At 43.5% G+C, this 16,983-nt stretch overlaps 1 protein-coding gene across 1 annotated transcript; it reads right to left on the bottom strand.

Moving 5' to 3' along the window:
- Nucleotides 1–3,730: 3,730 nt before the first annotated feature.
- Nucleotides 3,731–16,945, bottom strand: vimr2 (vimentin-related 2). Its single transcript, XM_030062271.1, has 10 exons — nt 16,719–16,945; nt 15,932–16,076; nt 15,586–15,744; nt 15,259–15,378; nt 12,964–13,059; nt 11,891–12,022; nt 10,461–10,592; nt 8,016–8,126; nt 7,786–7,910; nt 3,731–4,799 (listed from the first exon to the last, which is right to left on the bottom strand). Exons 1-10 carry the CDS (start codon nt 16,880–16,882, stop codon nt 4,757–4,759), a joined length of 1,227 nt encoding a protein of 408 aa, XP_029918131.1. The 5' UTR covers nt 16,883–16,945; the 3' UTR covers nt 3,731–4,756.
- Between the last annotated feature and the right edge of the window lie 38 nt (nt 16,946–16,983).

Below are 16,983 nucleotides of genomic sequence, written 5' to 3'. Positions count from 1 at the left end.
TTTGTTCCAAATTCTAAAGCAGCCATAGCTGCAGGCAATGAGTGCCGACATAAACTGTGACACATGTGATTTCTTACTCCCAGCCCAAATTATGATAGTTTGGACTACTGGTGCTCTGGCTCCAAGTCCTCAGAGGCACAGGAAGAGGAATTGGTTATGAGCTCAAATAAGTCAATAAATGGTAAAAGGAAAGAGATTGGGAGCCTTGGTGGCTCGCTTGCCTAAGGCACTTGATGTGGAGCTTGTTGCATGTCAACCCACCCAATCTTTCCCTGTGTTCACTGTGGGGCAAGGCAAAAATGCCCCCCAAAAATAAAATAAAATAAAATTATATATATATATATATATATATATATATATATATATATATATATATATATATATATATATATATATATATATATATATGTATCTCAAAGATACCATGAAAAATGCTTTACATTCTTGGGAATTAAAAGTGTAACACAGCATTTGCACACCCCATATAAATTCTTTTTATCAAGTTAATAAACTACTAATCGATAAATTTGTGATGTGTTAATACTGGCAAATAAGATTTTGATGTCGAACTGAAGGCAGTCCTGGTGGGTCAGTGAGTTAAGGATGACTATGTAATATATACTTGCGATGATGTGGATTCCTCTCTCTCCAGATAACCTCTCTGCATACTACATAATTTAATACAGTCCAGTCTAACATGTATACAGTGATAGAAAATCCCTGCACATCACTATACACAATCTCTCAACACAGATATCCCATAAAAATAATCATTTCAAGTGCCAGGTGGGAGCACCTCTTGCAACAACTATGTAATATGAAATCATTTTTAAAGCCTAATGTGATAAGAGACCTACATTACAACAAAGACATAATTTCCTATATCTGGGGTAAGTGCAGGGAGCAGCCCATTTACTGACAGGGTGAAGCTTAACATGGGAACTGCAGCCGTGATCCATACAGGCTCTCTGCCAAGAATCCAATACTGCAAATGGTTGGATCTGTGTAAGCCCTAGGCTGACAATAAAGTCACTACGCTTAAAAAGATGCTAACATCCCTTAATGGGTATGAAAGCCACCACAGCAGAATACAAATCCTGGCTGTTTTCTAGTGTTCCCTGTAGCCAAGACTTTTATCCGCTTCCATCAATTACACCCTGTGAAGTTGATTAATTGAACACTCAGGGACAAAAGGGAAACTTTTTATCAACTTTGCTCAAGACTAACCCGCTGTGTGGAGTTTGGGAAAATCAACAGAGACTTTAAAAAAAAAAAAAAAAGAAGAAGGAAAGAAAAAAGATGCTTTGCTTTATCTCCTTGTCACAAGACACGTTGGGACTGAAGTATTTGCCAAGAAATAAAGATATCAAAAATTCACAGACATGACGGATGAAGTATTTGAGGAGTTTCATGTTGTTGGTGTTTGCCACCTGCTGCGGGGTGGACATGTGGGGAGTGTGGGGGTAAATCTGCGGTCATGGCTGTCAGCAGTCTCTCAGTTATACATGCCAAGTGGAGCTGCACATAGGAGACCAAAAACTACACCGATGACATGATGGGGGACCCTGGGGTTACATAGTCACACTACCACCGTGCTCAATCCTCATAACATGGCAAATAAACACAATGAAAGAGCTGTGTGTGCGCATGTGTGTGCGCGTGTGTATGAGTAAACATCTTTAAGAATCAGTGCCAGAAATGTATGTTTTTCTCAAGACTCCTTGCTTTGTGTTGTGTGATGTCTCTCCCACACTGGAAGCCGGTTGTGACCCTTATAAAAAAAAAAAAAAAAAAGAGGGATGCCACTTCCTGCTACCCTCAGGCATGCCAGTCCTGCCTCATGGGAGAGGGGCCCCTTAATTTATTTGTTCCCCTCTTGTTAAGGAAATACTTTCTCAATAGCTCTTTCTCCTTTGTATATTTTCCCAGTTCTTATTTTCTTCCTTGATTCAACCCATTCTCTCTTATTTATTTGCTTTTTAAACACCAGCTTGGTTCCTTACGTCCACACGGCCTCAAAGAAACCTTAAAAAATTACTTTTCTCCTCACTAAGGACAGTGTTTATTTGCCTGAGCGATCTAGAAGGGATAAGGGTATTTTGGGGATACCTATGTATAGGTGACAGCTGAGCTGAGTCACACAAGCTGACCTGGTTACCATTACCTCAGGCCTTAATCAAATTCCTCTGCTGCAGATTGAAGATATGTTGACTGATACGATAGGCTCAAGTATCACAATTCATGGAGCGAGGCCCTGCCACTCTTAATGTAAAGGCATTCCTGCGCCATGTGAAGTCAATGGGATGTTAAGACCAGAGTATACGATGTGTGAAATGATTCATGTCAGCACGAGCAAACTATCAGCTAAATCACACTTAAACATTCAGCCTTACACTATACGGGCCAAATTCTCACTTATCCTCAATGGATTCTCTACTTATTGGTGTTGGCCAGTTCTTGCTGTTTTCTCAACCCCCATCCACAGAGCTCATCAAGGCCAAAGGGATGAAAAGGCCAAGCCACTTGCTGACCACTGACCCGTGACTCAGCTTTGAAACTCTCCTCCCTCAAATCAAATTGTCCGGTTTGAGGGACCAGAGGTGCCGGAGTCCTGCCCCGGGCCACTCAGTGTCACAGACAAGCTTTTAAGGGTTAACAGGCATTTTTCTCAGTTGTCAAGCACTTGTGATGAGGGCAAAGGAATACAGAGAGGTGCAGAGGTCACCGCATTGACAAATATCAAAAGTCTCTGAAAAAGTAACGTGTCTTATAAAAGCAGCTAAGGTATCGCCAACTTTCCACATGCTATACAACAGCCATTTGGTGTCAAAGTAGGGGTTTTCAAAGAGGAAAAAGCACATCTACAGGAGCAGAGTACAATTCATGAATGAATGCTAACCAAGTCTGGTTTGTCTGTGCTGATATTTGCTCACTTTGAAGACATTCCTCAACCTTCCTACAGGAGAAAAATGCAGAGAAACAGAAGTTGAAGGGGAACAATACAGCTCTTATAAGGCAAAATGTTTGTTTGTTCTGTTTTTTTAAGAGACAAAAAGACAAGACGGATATTTTAGTATCAACCACAAGGCCGTGACAGAGCGGCCCCTTGAGATCAGGGGGTGATGGGCGGTTTGTGGGCTTTTTATGCGAGAGGTAGAGGATGGAGGGCGGAGGAAATATATGTCTTGTAGGCCTTGTCTTCTGAGGTCGTGATTGAGCACTGCGACCCTGAGAAAACAGACACAGCAGCTTCCTCCCGGCTCAGCCATGTTTCACGTCGGGACAATTAAACAAGTCACAGCGGCTTCCCGGTCCCAGCCCCTTCCCCAGACACTGAACTCACTTATTACAGAGGGTAACTCCTCATCACCAGAAGTTCACCGACTGTGGCTAATCTTATCTGATCCGTTATTAGCGGCATTTTTCATCTTTATGGCAGAGCTAACAAGCCTTTGAAATTCTTAATAGCTGGGAACATTCACATCTTAGGTTAAGCACGAAAACGAATGAAAGAGGGATCACAGAGCATAAATCATCCTGTTCTCATACATACACACACACACACACACACACACACACACACATATATATATATATATATATGTGTGTGTGTGTGTGTATATGAGGGAATATAGATATATATGAGGGAATTTAAATCTCTCAAAGAGGGCACAAGCAGTTCTCAAAAAAGCTAAAAGTTCATGAGAGAATTCACTCTGTTTAAGCGAATGATTTTATTATTTTTGAAAGTGCATTGTGACACCAACCAAACATGTAAATGACTGCTAATATTTTGCTATTATTTGACCACGCAGCAGATGTCCAAATAGAAAAACAAGAAAAGAACAGAATTACCAAGGAAAGGAATTACCAAACACTTATTTCAGAGCATGACAGAAAATTGCTCCATTGCTTTTTGAAGAATTAAAAGAAAAGAATTAGTCATCACACAGGCTTTCCTTTCCGAGTGATCCAGGTGCACAATCTGCTCCCACCACAGAAAAACAACTTCATGAGCCATTTGCAAAACAAACACACGCCGCACACATGACCAGCTTGAGTGCCAGTTATGTGGAAAACCAACATGAATGCATGAACTGTAAACGCTGACGGGAGGCGAGCCGCCTTGACTCGGCTGGGAGCGTCTTGTTGGAGAGCGAGAGCTGTCTGCACGTTTGTCAACAGCAGAGAGGGCAGAGGTTAAGAGCTGGTAATCAGACGGTGTATGAGTGACGCTTAACGTGATACCGGGGAGGGAATGATTCTACGGAGCCGCGCAGGTTTGCTTGGCGTGCGTCTGTGTCTGTCTTTGTGTGTTTCTATGTGGCCGACTTGTTCAACAAAACATTTACGGGTCATATCAGTGAGCAAGTACAGATAGACACCACTTAAAGAAATATGCATGCCTTTAAGCTCTGCGGAGACGCTGAAAAGATACACACACAGACATATCCGAAATGAATACACACTCATAGTAGCATCATCCCCCCACCCAGTTTTAGACAGTTCCATCTTTCTTGTAGTCTGGGGGTCATCTGCCAGCGACCGGTTATCAATGGCCCGGCCTAGGCCTCCAGACAGCATTAATCTGTCATGATAAGTTTACATCTGCTCAAATCGCTCCGTGGCACTTTAAGCTTCATCTTAGGGCCGATTCGTGTCTGGTTTTTTGGTGTTTCTCTTTTGTCTATTTCTAATCCATTTGGGGGGCATCTATCCACACTCCAGCCAGCCAGTCTGGCTCTCCGGTTTGTTGTCACAGGTTGCACAGCCTCTGCTCCTCTTCCTCCACCAGACCCCTGAGAGGGAGAGAGAAGCAGATTAAACTACAGGTGACTGAGGTGAAGCACTCAATGAGGCAGGGATGCTAATCAATCACAGGCCAGGTTTGCTGAAAACATGGCAGAAGACAGTCACACCAAATGTTTCCGCCCAGCACAGTCTGGCTGAATGTTGACTTTCCTCTTCAATAAACATAGTCTGCAAATGATCACCCGTGCCACTTTTCTGCATGTTCTTCAGGTTTTGTTTAATGTGTTTTATATCGTTGTGTGCAGCCGGAGAACAGGCATCCACTGCAACATCTGCGCCCAGCTAGGGAGGATCTTAGTCTCAGCTGAACTGCTCATTTCCGTGTCATCTAGTATCATGAGCAGACCACATTCACAGCAGACTGAATTACAGTGCAATAAGGCTCACATTAACATAAGTTCACTGGGGAGCAACAGCGGCGAGCATCTGCCCAAACTGCCCTGAGATTCTTCCACAGGCAATATGCCACCCGGTAATGGCAGTCTAGGGTCATTAGGGTCTGTTCTGCAGACAGTTTGCCACAGCACAGCGAGCATAAACAACCTCCATTTTCATTTCTTATTCATGGTTTTAATCACGGATGACAACGCATCCAGTAAATAAAGAAAGCAAAAAAAAAAGAAAAGCAAAAAAAAGTTGGCAACGACTGTTTGCCTTTCCTGTGCCTTACATGTCTTTGGGACAGTCTGTTAGGTAACGTGTGGGTTTTAAAACTGTGGCGAATCTGGAAATGTGTGTGGATGTGGGGGGGAGGCTGACATTAACAGGCTGGTGTAGAAAGGAGCTGGCAGGGGCCCAGGCACAGTTCTGGCAGTGTGAGGTCCTCTTTGCCCATTCTAATGAGGTATTGTATGGGTCTGCCTCTTCCTGAGCTCAGGCCGGCAACGGGGCCCCCTGGGGGTCAGATGCAGTTGCATGGGCGATGGAGGGGCTAATGGAGTGGTGGGGGAAGTTTGCGGCAGGGGGCTGAGATGCCTCAAGTGCGTCATTCCACATACCAAGATGGCAGATGGAGAAACGTCCTGAAGGGAAGGAGGGCATGACATGAAACATCTTCAAGGTCGCATACAGGAAACTGCATCATGTTCAGGAGACATTTCCTGCGACCACAGTTGGCTTGTGATGTCAGCCCTTTGTTCACAGGAATAACTTATTATGGACATGGAGGACGTCCAGGTGGCATAGTACATATATTTAGATGCTTAGACAATACCAAGCAAACATTTTCTAATACATCAGACCTCATGTGAGCATTCCTTGTGATTTCAAGGTGATGCCTGTGTAGAGGCCTCGTGTGGATGATAGAAGAAGGAGGGTGAGAGTGGGTAGGCCGTTTTCACATAACCACATGTGCCCAGGTGTGCTCGGAGATTACGAAAATTATGTCAAATTAAAACAGATGATGCTAATTCAAATCTAATGAAATCATCCAACAATGACACTGTGCTTTCCCCTGAACAGTCTTGGTTTGGTTTTGAGGCCAAGTAAAAATTGCATACTCTTGGCCCTCCATGCGACATGGCGGCCCATCTCTGCCTTGCAGGGAGCTGAGCTGCAGGGCTCGTTAAAGAGCATTACTGTGGACCTGTTTAATGTCTTGTTCAAGGACACTTCAGTAGGGGAGATGCCACTGCAGATTAATATTTTAGATTATACATTATACACTTTTATCCTAGCGTAATATTGTATGGATGAGTATGTATATCAGTAACTTAAAGCATCTGTTTACTTTGCAAAAAAGATTTACGACAGTTGCAGCCTCTTCAGAGCACTTTACTTAGTCATCACCATTCTTCCACCGTCTCAAAATACTTTATATGTTACATAAATGTTATGCAGATGTGTCACTTTGATGAATACCCAAACTTTAATTATGTTTATAGAAAAACGATCATATACACAGCCACATTACTAGATCATCTCACAGCCTTCATTCAAATTCAACCTTCAATCTACAACCTTTAGAACCACTCAAGAGTAGTTTAAATTTGATTTTTAGGCCCATTATTATGAGACATACAACCAGATCATGTATAAAAAAAAAAAAAAAAAATCTGAAAATGGGTTTAAGATAACATTTATTAAGGCAGTGTATCTAGTAAATACTATTTATAACATATGATTTTATTTTATTTTATTTTCAGTTTTCTCTTTATCTGTCACTTCACTGATTTTAAAGGTTTCTTGAACTGTACCACATTTTAATTACTGCGCTCGGTTAAGGATGCCTTGTAACCAGTCATTTTTAGTTTGGTTATTTTCATAAGCCTGGTTGGGTTTTTCAACCTCTCCTGCACATTATTTTCTTTTGATATTGTATAATTAATATTGATATTTAATATTGCTATGCATCTTTTAACTGTGTAAATAATAAACTAATGGCATAATTTTGTCATGTTGTACATGACAAAAGATACCCTCGAATTTTGTGTCACTTATCATAAAAATCATAAAAAATGCTAATGTTGTTAATATTTCTGAGACCTGCTGCTCCAGATTTAGCATTGCCATGAAGGAAAACGTGTCATTGTTCAGGAGGAAATCAGGAACATGAAGGCATGGAGAACCTCTGTAAGTGCATTCCTGACAGCTCGCCATTACAGAGTTAAAAATAGAATTGGGTTAGATTTAAAAATAAGTCTTTTAAAAATATATTTTCATGTTTTTTTTAAGCATAGTTTGGCCCTAAATTCATGGAGTGCAATGTAACTACTGCAAAAAACAGTAATTACATTGCCACAAATGCCGCAAGAGACAATCGACTGTCTGCATTGTCTTGAACTGGACATCTTTTACTTCACTTTTCTATTTACACTGAGATTGTTAAAGTTTACCGGAGTCAAATCCCTTTTATGTGAACGCATACTTGGCCAATAAAGCTGATCCTGATTCTGATTCTTTGTTAAAATTTAAACAAACACCACAAATTTGTAGCAAATATCTCAGCAGGTGAGTGAACATAGAGAGTCTGACCTGTAGGCAGCAATCTCAATGTCTCTGGCCATCTTCTCACTGAGCAGCTCCTCGTAGTCCTCACACTGCTCCTTCATCTGTGCTTGGAGGTCAGCCTCCTTGTGCCTCATTTCATCTATAGTGCACTGAATAACATGAGGTGAGAGGGCAAGATTAAAAGTCAGAACTGCTTCAAATGACTGGTGTCCTGTAGCCTATGATGAAAGACAATAATCAGTACACCCTCATACCTCCAGCTCCGCAATCTCATCCATGTACGCCGCCTTCTTCATCTCGATCTCGTCCTCCAGCTCCTCATTGCACTTCTCCAGCTCAGCAAGCTCCTTCTGTAGTTCTGCAATCTACAGAAACACAAGATAAGGCAATTATTCATTCTCAGGATATCTACAGTCATAAACAACATCAATCTTGGAAATATTCACAAGTTTCCTGTAATCTCTCCGGACGTTGCTGATCTCCGTAATGAAATCCTCTAATGGCTTGTCCCGCTCTGCAGGGGGGTCACAGGTCAAGATCGGCTACGAAGCAGCACCGCTGGAGCCGTCTGGGATTCAGTGGCTGTGTTTACATGCATGCAGTCTCCAGAATACCAAAATATATCCCATTTAATGCCTTATTCTGAGGTTAAACACAGATGTATATGGATCTAGTGATATTAATAAGTGGGTACTAAAAATTGAAGAGTTCATTTGCAAAAACAGATATCTCCATTTCAATTTATTAAAACTTTTTAAACTTTTTTGAATTTTATTAAAATTTTCTTTATATTTATTTCTATTTTTTATATGTTTATTTTGCCTGGCATAATGTTTATTATCCCAAATCATGCTTTGTGTGCGTGTGTATATGTGTGTGTGTACTCCAAGCAGTATCAGTGAAAAAGGTGTATTCATTTTAAGAATGGCTTTTATCTGTTTTTGCAAATGAACTCTTCAAATGTATGCAAGCCGCATAGTCCCAATAACACCTTAAATGGGATATGCGTTGTTATCTGAGATTCTGCGTGCATATAATCACAGGAGGTATCTCATTCAAGGACGCTTCAGCGGGGCAGATGATTGTCAACAAAGGGCGTCCTCCAGCCGAAGGACCGTCTCGTTAACAACAAGGCTACCCTGTTGCACGTAATAACCGCCAAGTAAAAACGAAAGCATCCCAATCAGCCCATCCAGCAGAGATAAAACATAGATTACACTACTTCTAACAACAAACAGCGGAGCATCCCTCCCCCATGTCTGAGGCACGGTACCCTGCCGTGAGTAATTACAGCAATCACAGAAGTTCAACAATTTGCTGTCAGAGCCAGATGGGGATCCAGGCGGTCTCGCTCGTCTTTCAGCAAGATCAGAGCAGCAGAGGAAGACCCAGTTACTACTCACTGGGTCTGATGGGGCCGGTGATGATTTCCCAACCTGGTCATCTCACTTACACACTCCCCCACCCTTTTCGCCCGTAATGATAAGTGAGGTCTGGCTGGGCAGTGGTAGTGTGTGTGTGTGTGTCTGTGTGTGTGTGTGTGTGCGCAAGTGCGTTCAACCCCATCAATGTCTGCACTATTATATACATTTCTGCGTCAGGGCTGATTTCACCACAATCTGTTTGTTTGGCCATGTTGTGTCTCAGCGAGAAACCAGACCTGAGACATCCATCACAGAGAGAGATAGAAGGAGGGAGGGAGAGAGAGAGAGAGAGAGAGAAAGAGAGAGAGAGAGAGAGAGAGAGAGGAAACAGAGCAGATCAAGCCGTGCTGTCCATCCGTCAGGCTGAATTGAGCAGAAATAGGGCTCATGTGCTGCATAATAGGGAATAGGAGATGGTGTTGTGAGAGCTCCGCAGTGGCTACGGAGGGCACTGTTTATTTAAAGAGTTGGAGGTAGAGCTACAGCCACATTAATGAGAACCAAACCGCCGTGTTTGTTCAAGGCGTGGTAAGGTGTCAGCTGTGGTCTCACCACTGAGAAGTGTTCAGGGGACGGAGACGAACTGTGAGCAGGTCGTTCACTGGGTGATTACTGGAGTCACAGTTTTCTGCTCTTGCCTCCTAAATGATCTCAAGCTCTGGCAGTGTATGCTCCTTCCATTTCATTCAACGAATCGCCCATCTCTCTCAACATGTTTCTCTGGACGGATGAAAGATGTGAGATGAGGGTTTATTTCCCCTCTTCCATTTGGAGTGGAAGTCTCCAGACAGTGTGTGTGTGTGTTAGTGTGTGTATGTGTGTGCGTGTGAAGTTTTAAGAAGTTTATGATGAAGGGAGTAGAGCGCTGTAGGCGCTGTGAAAGACTGTATTTAATAACTGAGGACATTGAGGGTAATAAATCCTGTTTGAGCCGAAGCAGAGCCCTTCACATCTCCTGCTGAAAGTGTCCACAGAGTAAACACTCTGGTCAGCAGGATCTCCCACACTGTTGGTCTACTGTCACTCAAATGCCTCCCGCTCCCCCAGTCTGCTGTGGGAAACCATTCATTTTCACCATGATGTCTGATTTAGTAGCTGATGGCTGACGCAGAGCTTGTTGTGGGTTCTAATTCGGATATTTTTGTAAGTAGAGCAAAGAGACGGGAAATACTTTATGGGAAAAGCGGGATCAGAGGTCGGGAATGGAGCATTTTTTAAATGAAAAGCGAACATGACAATGAAACACTGACAAGAACAAAAAGAGAGGCCACTCACTAACTCCTTCAGTTCATTGACGTCCATCATCTTGGGCAAGTCTTTGACCTTTGACCCGACAACTTCACCTACTGCCAGTTGCTTTCCATTTCCAGTGGGAACCACAGCAGAAGAAGACACGCCACACTCACACTGCAAAGACAGAAGAAGAGGAATCATGGCATTTTTGCTGGTTTGTATCTGCCACAACAATTAATTTTGAACCTCAGTTGATTGTAAAAATACAAAAAAAAAAAAAAAAAAAACAGAAAGTGCACTTTGACATGCGAGCAAAAAGCAATTAGAGCCTTTCTTAAGCAGGCCCTCACAGAGGCTGATGTTAAACCTCTCCTTCTCCTTGTGTACACCGCACTCCTGATTAGATGGAACAAATGAAAACAGAAATGAATGACATGAGGGTGCACAGGTGTGTGGGAGTCAGCCAGCAATCACCATTACTGTTCAAACCCAATGGCAATCATTTCAGCATTGAGACAATTGCACTTCGTAATCGAGGCCAGGCACAGACAGGGCCGTGTCCAGCTGGCAAGAGATTTGGTGGTGGGCGGGCAGGAGTGTGTGTTTGTGTGTGTGTGTGTGTGTGTGTGTGTGTGTATGTTTGGTGGGGGAATAAGGAGGTAAGTGGAAGTGAAGTGCCTGGAGTTTGGGGGGAGGTATTGGCTCCAAGAAACACACCTACGCATGTAGACAGGAACACACACATATATATATTCACCAGATACCCCTGAGCCTGTACTCCAAATGAGAGAGAAAGGCACACACACACACACCAAGACACACACACACACTTACACACACACACGTCCATAGTTGCTGAGAAGCCTGGGAAGGCGGCCAGCAGTCTGATTACAGCCCTGACCTCTGATCTGGACAGACATCCTTGGCCCAGAGGGGGTCAGACCCACCGGAGCTACAGTCTGACCCCAGTGGAGCACCTCTTGCACCTCTTGTTGTAACAGACATGCACACACACACACACACACACACACATGCATGCACAGGTGGACAAAGACATTCTGTCCCGGTCCAGAGCAGCACCTCTGATTCTCAAGTTCCCTCCTGGTGTTGTGTTAAGAGGGAAGAAAACAAGAGGGAGTCTCCCTCTGTGATTTGAGAAAGTTGAGTTTTACATCTGGACTTGACCAAACGGCTTCAAAAGGAAGGGAGACTGAAGTGTTGAAAATAGGCGGGATCAGCTGGTCAGTAGGATGATGAGCATGGCAGCTGGTTTGTGGATGGTGCGTGTGCCATGAGTGTGTATGTGTGTAGCTCAATGGGCAGAGCATGACGTTAACACTGCTAGAAATAGCGGTATGATTCCTGCTGGGCTGCCCGCACCAAAAAATGCACTTGTGCTACTGTAAAGCATTTGGCGTAAAAGCATCCACTAAATGATGTGTTGATTTGCTTTATGCTACATTGTGCGGCACCTGGAGGCGCTCAGCCAGCTGGCAGTAGTGCTCCTTTATATCCAAGGCTGGAGTGATGTCAGGGATGCCAAATCCGATGGTTGCCACTGCGCCGGTTGTCCCATCAGCCGGTTCCAATAGAGTTTCAACTTCCTGTTCATGCATGCCACACATACAAAATAAATTCACATTTGATGCACAGACATGCACACACACTAAGACATGTACACATACATACACATTAAACGCACAACATGTACATCCTCAGGTTCCAATAGCTCTATAAAAGCCCCGACATTCATTTTATCGAGAAAATGAACTGTTACAGAGCCACAATGGCAGCCATACGTCTTTCCACTCTCCCTCCACCTAAATAATGATACGGCTGCCGTTTTGTCAGGGGAATACTGGGTATGTGGAAGTGCCGATAGTAACAACAGTTAATAAAACAAAGGGGACTTCTGTTTTCATTTGGTATTCAGCCGCATTTCCCCTGGACTGTGAGTTATCAAGCGTGTCCCAGAGGGAGTGTGTTAAATGCTGGGCGGCCTGGCTTCACAGAGAAAAACATAGCGTGATGGAGTTGCTCTGCTTCGGCTGCCTCTGTTCGCCGCTCTCTGCCTCCAGCCTCTAGATCTGATACTGGGACGCGTCTGTCATCTCCTGGTGAGGCAGAGAATATTGTGGAGAGAAAAGTGCACATGCAATATGTGCAAGGATATATGTATGTAACTACACATGTGTGTCTGTGATGGAGAGTAGAATACAGACTCTGACAGCAGGTCGGTAATAGAAGGGCCTCATTCTGACTATATCTTTCAATGAGAATGTCACTAGATTACACATTTTATGTTTTAATCCTCTCCCTAGATCACTGTTGTTGCTGGGAACAGGGTATTTTTGTCCTCACCTCTTCAACAAGGTGACTGGGGTCGCCACAACTGTGTTTGTCACCCCTGTTGTCACCCTAGGCCCGGGCATTTTTCCAATTCTCCTCTCTGACCCAGGTGCTATATTTTGACTTTTTTAAGACAATAAACTATTCTTATTTCATGGCAGTGCAGCTATATCATCTCTTCCTCCCCCTCTTTTACCGTCTTGTGCTGGACATCCATGTTGGCCAGCTGCTCTTCATAGATACCCACTTGCTGTCTCAGGGCCAGGCACTGTGCTGTCACGGCATCCACTTCCTACATAGAAAAGGATGGCACCAAGTTAGAGAAGAGAACGATTGCAGCTAAAGTGAACCAGTTCATTCCAAGTTTTGGCCTGAGAGGAGTATGCTGCTCTGGTGCAGTGCGGTTTGGGAACTACAGCACACCAAAGGTTGCAGAGAACAACAGAGTCCTCCCTTCAACCATAAACACCTATCAGTGCCATCAGTACCAGCACATCTACCCTGTTTCACTGAACAGCACGTAGACACCGCAATGCAGAGGAAAGGGGAGGAGGAGGAAGATGAGAAGCAGGCTGGCTAGGGCTAACTAGACACAAAAACCCCTTCCACCAATCCATTCACCAGCAGGGGTTCCTAGCTCATCCAGTCTTTTTAAGAACCTGATTAATTGGTGTTGAATTCCATTAGCGAGAGTGCCTGCATTTACATTTAAATGCACGCAAAGGGGGCTTGGTGGAGAAGTTGTGGAGCCTTGCTAGCAGGGTCCCCTGGAGGTAGGGTCCTTGATGGACAGCAGTTGGCACAGTAGGAAAGTATTGCTGCTGGATTCAGCTATAAGATGGAAATTGGAGAGAATCTTGTACTCCACTACACTTTATGCACTGTAAAGAAATCTCCTTTCCAAAGATAACACCCTTGAACCTTCCTCATCGTTTCAGGCTCCACTGGCTTGTACAGGGAGATTGATTCTTGGCAAATGTTGGGCCTAGCTCCTTAAATTTGACTCACATTACAAATACTTGTGTTACAACTGGATTTAAAAAAAAAAAAAAAAAAAAAAAAACAGCCATCCACTCAATACTAAACAAAAAAAGATGCCAGTTCCATACACAAATCACTGGGATATAGTGCAGAAGAGACATTTGACTGAAAGGCCAAAAATGGAGCAGCACTGGTAGGAGAGAAGCAATAAAAACAGTCAATGGCTAATAGCCAGGCTTTTCTATTTACCAGACTTCAAACAAGCCAACCAAGCCTTGTTTCATCTCTATTCATTGTCAGGCTACCATTATGTTGAGCGAGTTGCAGCCAGTTGTGAGCTTTTGTGTTGTGCTGTGTAGTGTGCTCTTCTCTGCCTCTCTGTTCTTCTTCAATCTCCCTGCTGATTTCCCACCAAGTCTTGCCACTCTGCAGCTGCTTCCAATTCAGAACCAGAGTGCTCAGCTAGCCAGCACATTACAGCACTGTATTACAGTCTGCATTACATCTGTAAGCAAGAAATTAAAGGTTCCCTCGCATCTGGCCTGGCTGGGTTAGACATGGGATATGGCATATGTGAGGGAGGGGTGCATAAAGGCTGATGGATCAGGTTGCACTGGGCCACCAGCCCAGACTGTGTGACTGCTGGTGATCAACACCCATTGGACAATGCTTCAGACAAGCAGCTCTGCTGAGTTTCTACGGATCCCTGCTCCACCAGGAGACTGAGGACAATGAAGCAGGGAGAGGCTTGACAATACTGCCACCTACTGCTGAAATTATGTTATCACAATAAAGCTGATAAAACTATGTTAGGGTTGCAGTATCTTGCTTCATTGGCTGCAAATCACTCAGCATAATGGTCCAACAATGATAAGAATGGCTCACAATTTGGTGTTGAGCTCCATCTTCCCAAATTAAGTGTTCTCCAATGATGCAAAAAATAATAATAGCAATAATAAAGCACAGAAGCTGTGTTAAGTCATTAAGTTGTGATTGTCGTTCATATCTGCACAGCTGTGGATTTCCTAAACTGTAGACCTGCTAGCTTCTTAGCAAGATTGGTAACTAAGGCTGGCTTTACAAGGTGCAAACTGAACGTCACTTCCTCACAGATGCTGGAGTTCTGTACTAGAACCAGCCAATGAGAGGCAGGAACTGGGTTTGCATCATCACTTGGAATTCTCATAATGAGTCTGACATCAAAGCAACAGGAGGAGTTTTACCCACTGATCCATAATATACTACAATAGTCATTATAGATCAGTGGTTTTGCTGAAACCTGTATTTGCTGATTGCACAAAAGTTGCAGTGTGTAAAGCCAGTTCAAGTGTAATTACTTGCCTAACGTCTTACTTCCCTCAACAACGACTGCAATTACTATTTTTAACACTAACCAATGCTTTATTTTAAGAAAATGAGTGTCATACAATCTCTTATGATGTGATTTTCCATCTAGGCTTTAGGCATTAGTGTTATTGTATTAAGAGCGCTGTTGCTATGAGCCTCATACCCCGGCAACATCTTGGTGGTCCAGCTGGATGAGGGTCCTCTGCTCTGCAGCCTTCTCATACTCTTGCTTCAGACATTCTAGCTCTTTCTTCAGCTCCTCTGTGTCACACATGATCTCGTCCTGCAGGCAGACCCAGAACAGACAGTGATGGGTCTTGACAGGTTTATAGATTAGGCAGGCCTGCCACTGTGACAACTGATGTAAATTAATGAGATGAGATGGGATGGGATAGAACGTGCAATATCTGCAGAAGACAAACTTGTGCATCCAGATTCAAATAGACTAAAGCAGAGGCAGGCATGTGACACACACACAGCAGCACCATACCCTCTCCCTTTGCAGCCTGTTCACCACTGCATCCAGGCTGCCATCAGGTACTGCCACAGTGGTGGTGGTGCTGGGGGAGGCTGTCTGACTGCTCAGCCTTTCCTCTAGCTCCATGATCTGATATTCCAGAGACTCATTCTCTTCCTCAAAACAACGAGCCTGCAGGGCACAAAGACAGATATTATAAAGACTACAGGGATGACGATATCGACCAGGGATGAAGTTGTACTGCAGTTGTACTACATTGTACTGCATTGTTTACCAGGACTAAAGGCCCAACATGGCAGAGAGAAAATAAAGTGCAGAAAGTGTTGACCTGGTGCAGAGTGGTTGTGTTTGTCCTCACCAGTTTAATGAGCCGAGCCAAGCGGTCATTGAGAGCAGCAATGATGTTGCGGTCTTGGACGAACCTGCTCAGGCCCTCTTTGTTTAGTGCTTTGGCAGCTACAAAGTCTAACTTGTCACAGTCACACTCATCAGTGGCCGCACCCCTGTGAGAAGGACACAGTGTACCAAGGACTGACCTGAATCTACAAAGAGACTCGGAGAGATATTTTACCCCACTTTAAACCTTTTTAACAAAGTCATGCATCTCAACAGGGATTTTCTAATATCAAGCAACATGAATAAAAGTGACAATAGCACAAAATAACCACATCTGCTAATTTTAAACAGGCCACAACATGCATACATGATTAAACCAAACCAGCAGTGAGCAAAATTATTTAAATATAGTCAAGCGTCTTCCAGTAAATTTGTCACTGCATTTTTGTCCAAACCACATTATGTCAGTGTCAGTGATTATCGCTGAGATCATGACATATTTTTACCATGAGTGCAAAACCATTTGTCATCGTCATTCAAAAATGACTTTGGGAGCAAACAGGCATTTTTAAATTCCAAAGACACCACGGCTACTTCCGTGACTTTGCACACCCAACATTTGCTTCTGGTGAAACAAAACCTTAAAACATACATTTTAATTTAAGAGAGTAGTGACAAGCACATTAACCTTTAACCCTACATCAAATTCAAGATCTTTATTCTGACTGAATTTTTGATAATGTTAAGTCTATTCCAATAATCGCTCTCTCAAACTTAGCCCTATCCTCTACCAAGAGACATACACTGACCTGGCAGAGGCACGGTACTGTCCTGCACACTGCATACTGGACCATCCATTTCCTCTCCATTTATCCTCAAATAATTTGCGATAGGAAGACACTCTGAGCATGGCCATGGCTTTGGGATTGGTATGAGCTAGGCTACACCACCACAGGAAAAATGATGACAGCATGTCCGACCTGGGGAGTTTATATTAGCAGGGAATGGGAATGTTGCACGGAGGTGAAGGATCTCTCGTGAGTTACTGACTGGACTAACTATAGTGTCAACATC

Source organism: Myripristis murdjan, chromosome 10 (assembly GCF_902150065.1).
Source record: "Myripristis murdjan chromosome 10, fMyrMur1.1, whole genome shotgun sequence".
NCBI lineage: Eukaryota > Metazoa > Chordata > Actinopteri > Holocentriformes > Holocentridae > Myripristis > Myripristis murdjan.
The sequence above is the reverse complement of the archived record's forward strand: the minus strand, read 5'-3'. Positions and strand labels throughout refer to the sequence as shown.

Coding starts and splice junctions, on each gene's coding strand:
- vimr2 (XM_030062271.1), bottom strand. CDS start 16,882: ATGCTGTCATCATTTTTCCTGTGGTGGTGTAGCCTAGCTCATACCAAT. Junction 10,593..11,890: donor AGCTGGCTGAGCGCCTCCAG/GTGCCGCACAAT, acceptor CTGTCTTTGCAG/TGTGAGTGTGGCGTGTCTTC. Junction 7,911..8,015: donor ATGAGATTGCGGAGCTGGAG/GTATGAGGGTGT, acceptor CATGTTATTCAG/TGCACTATAGATGAAATGAG.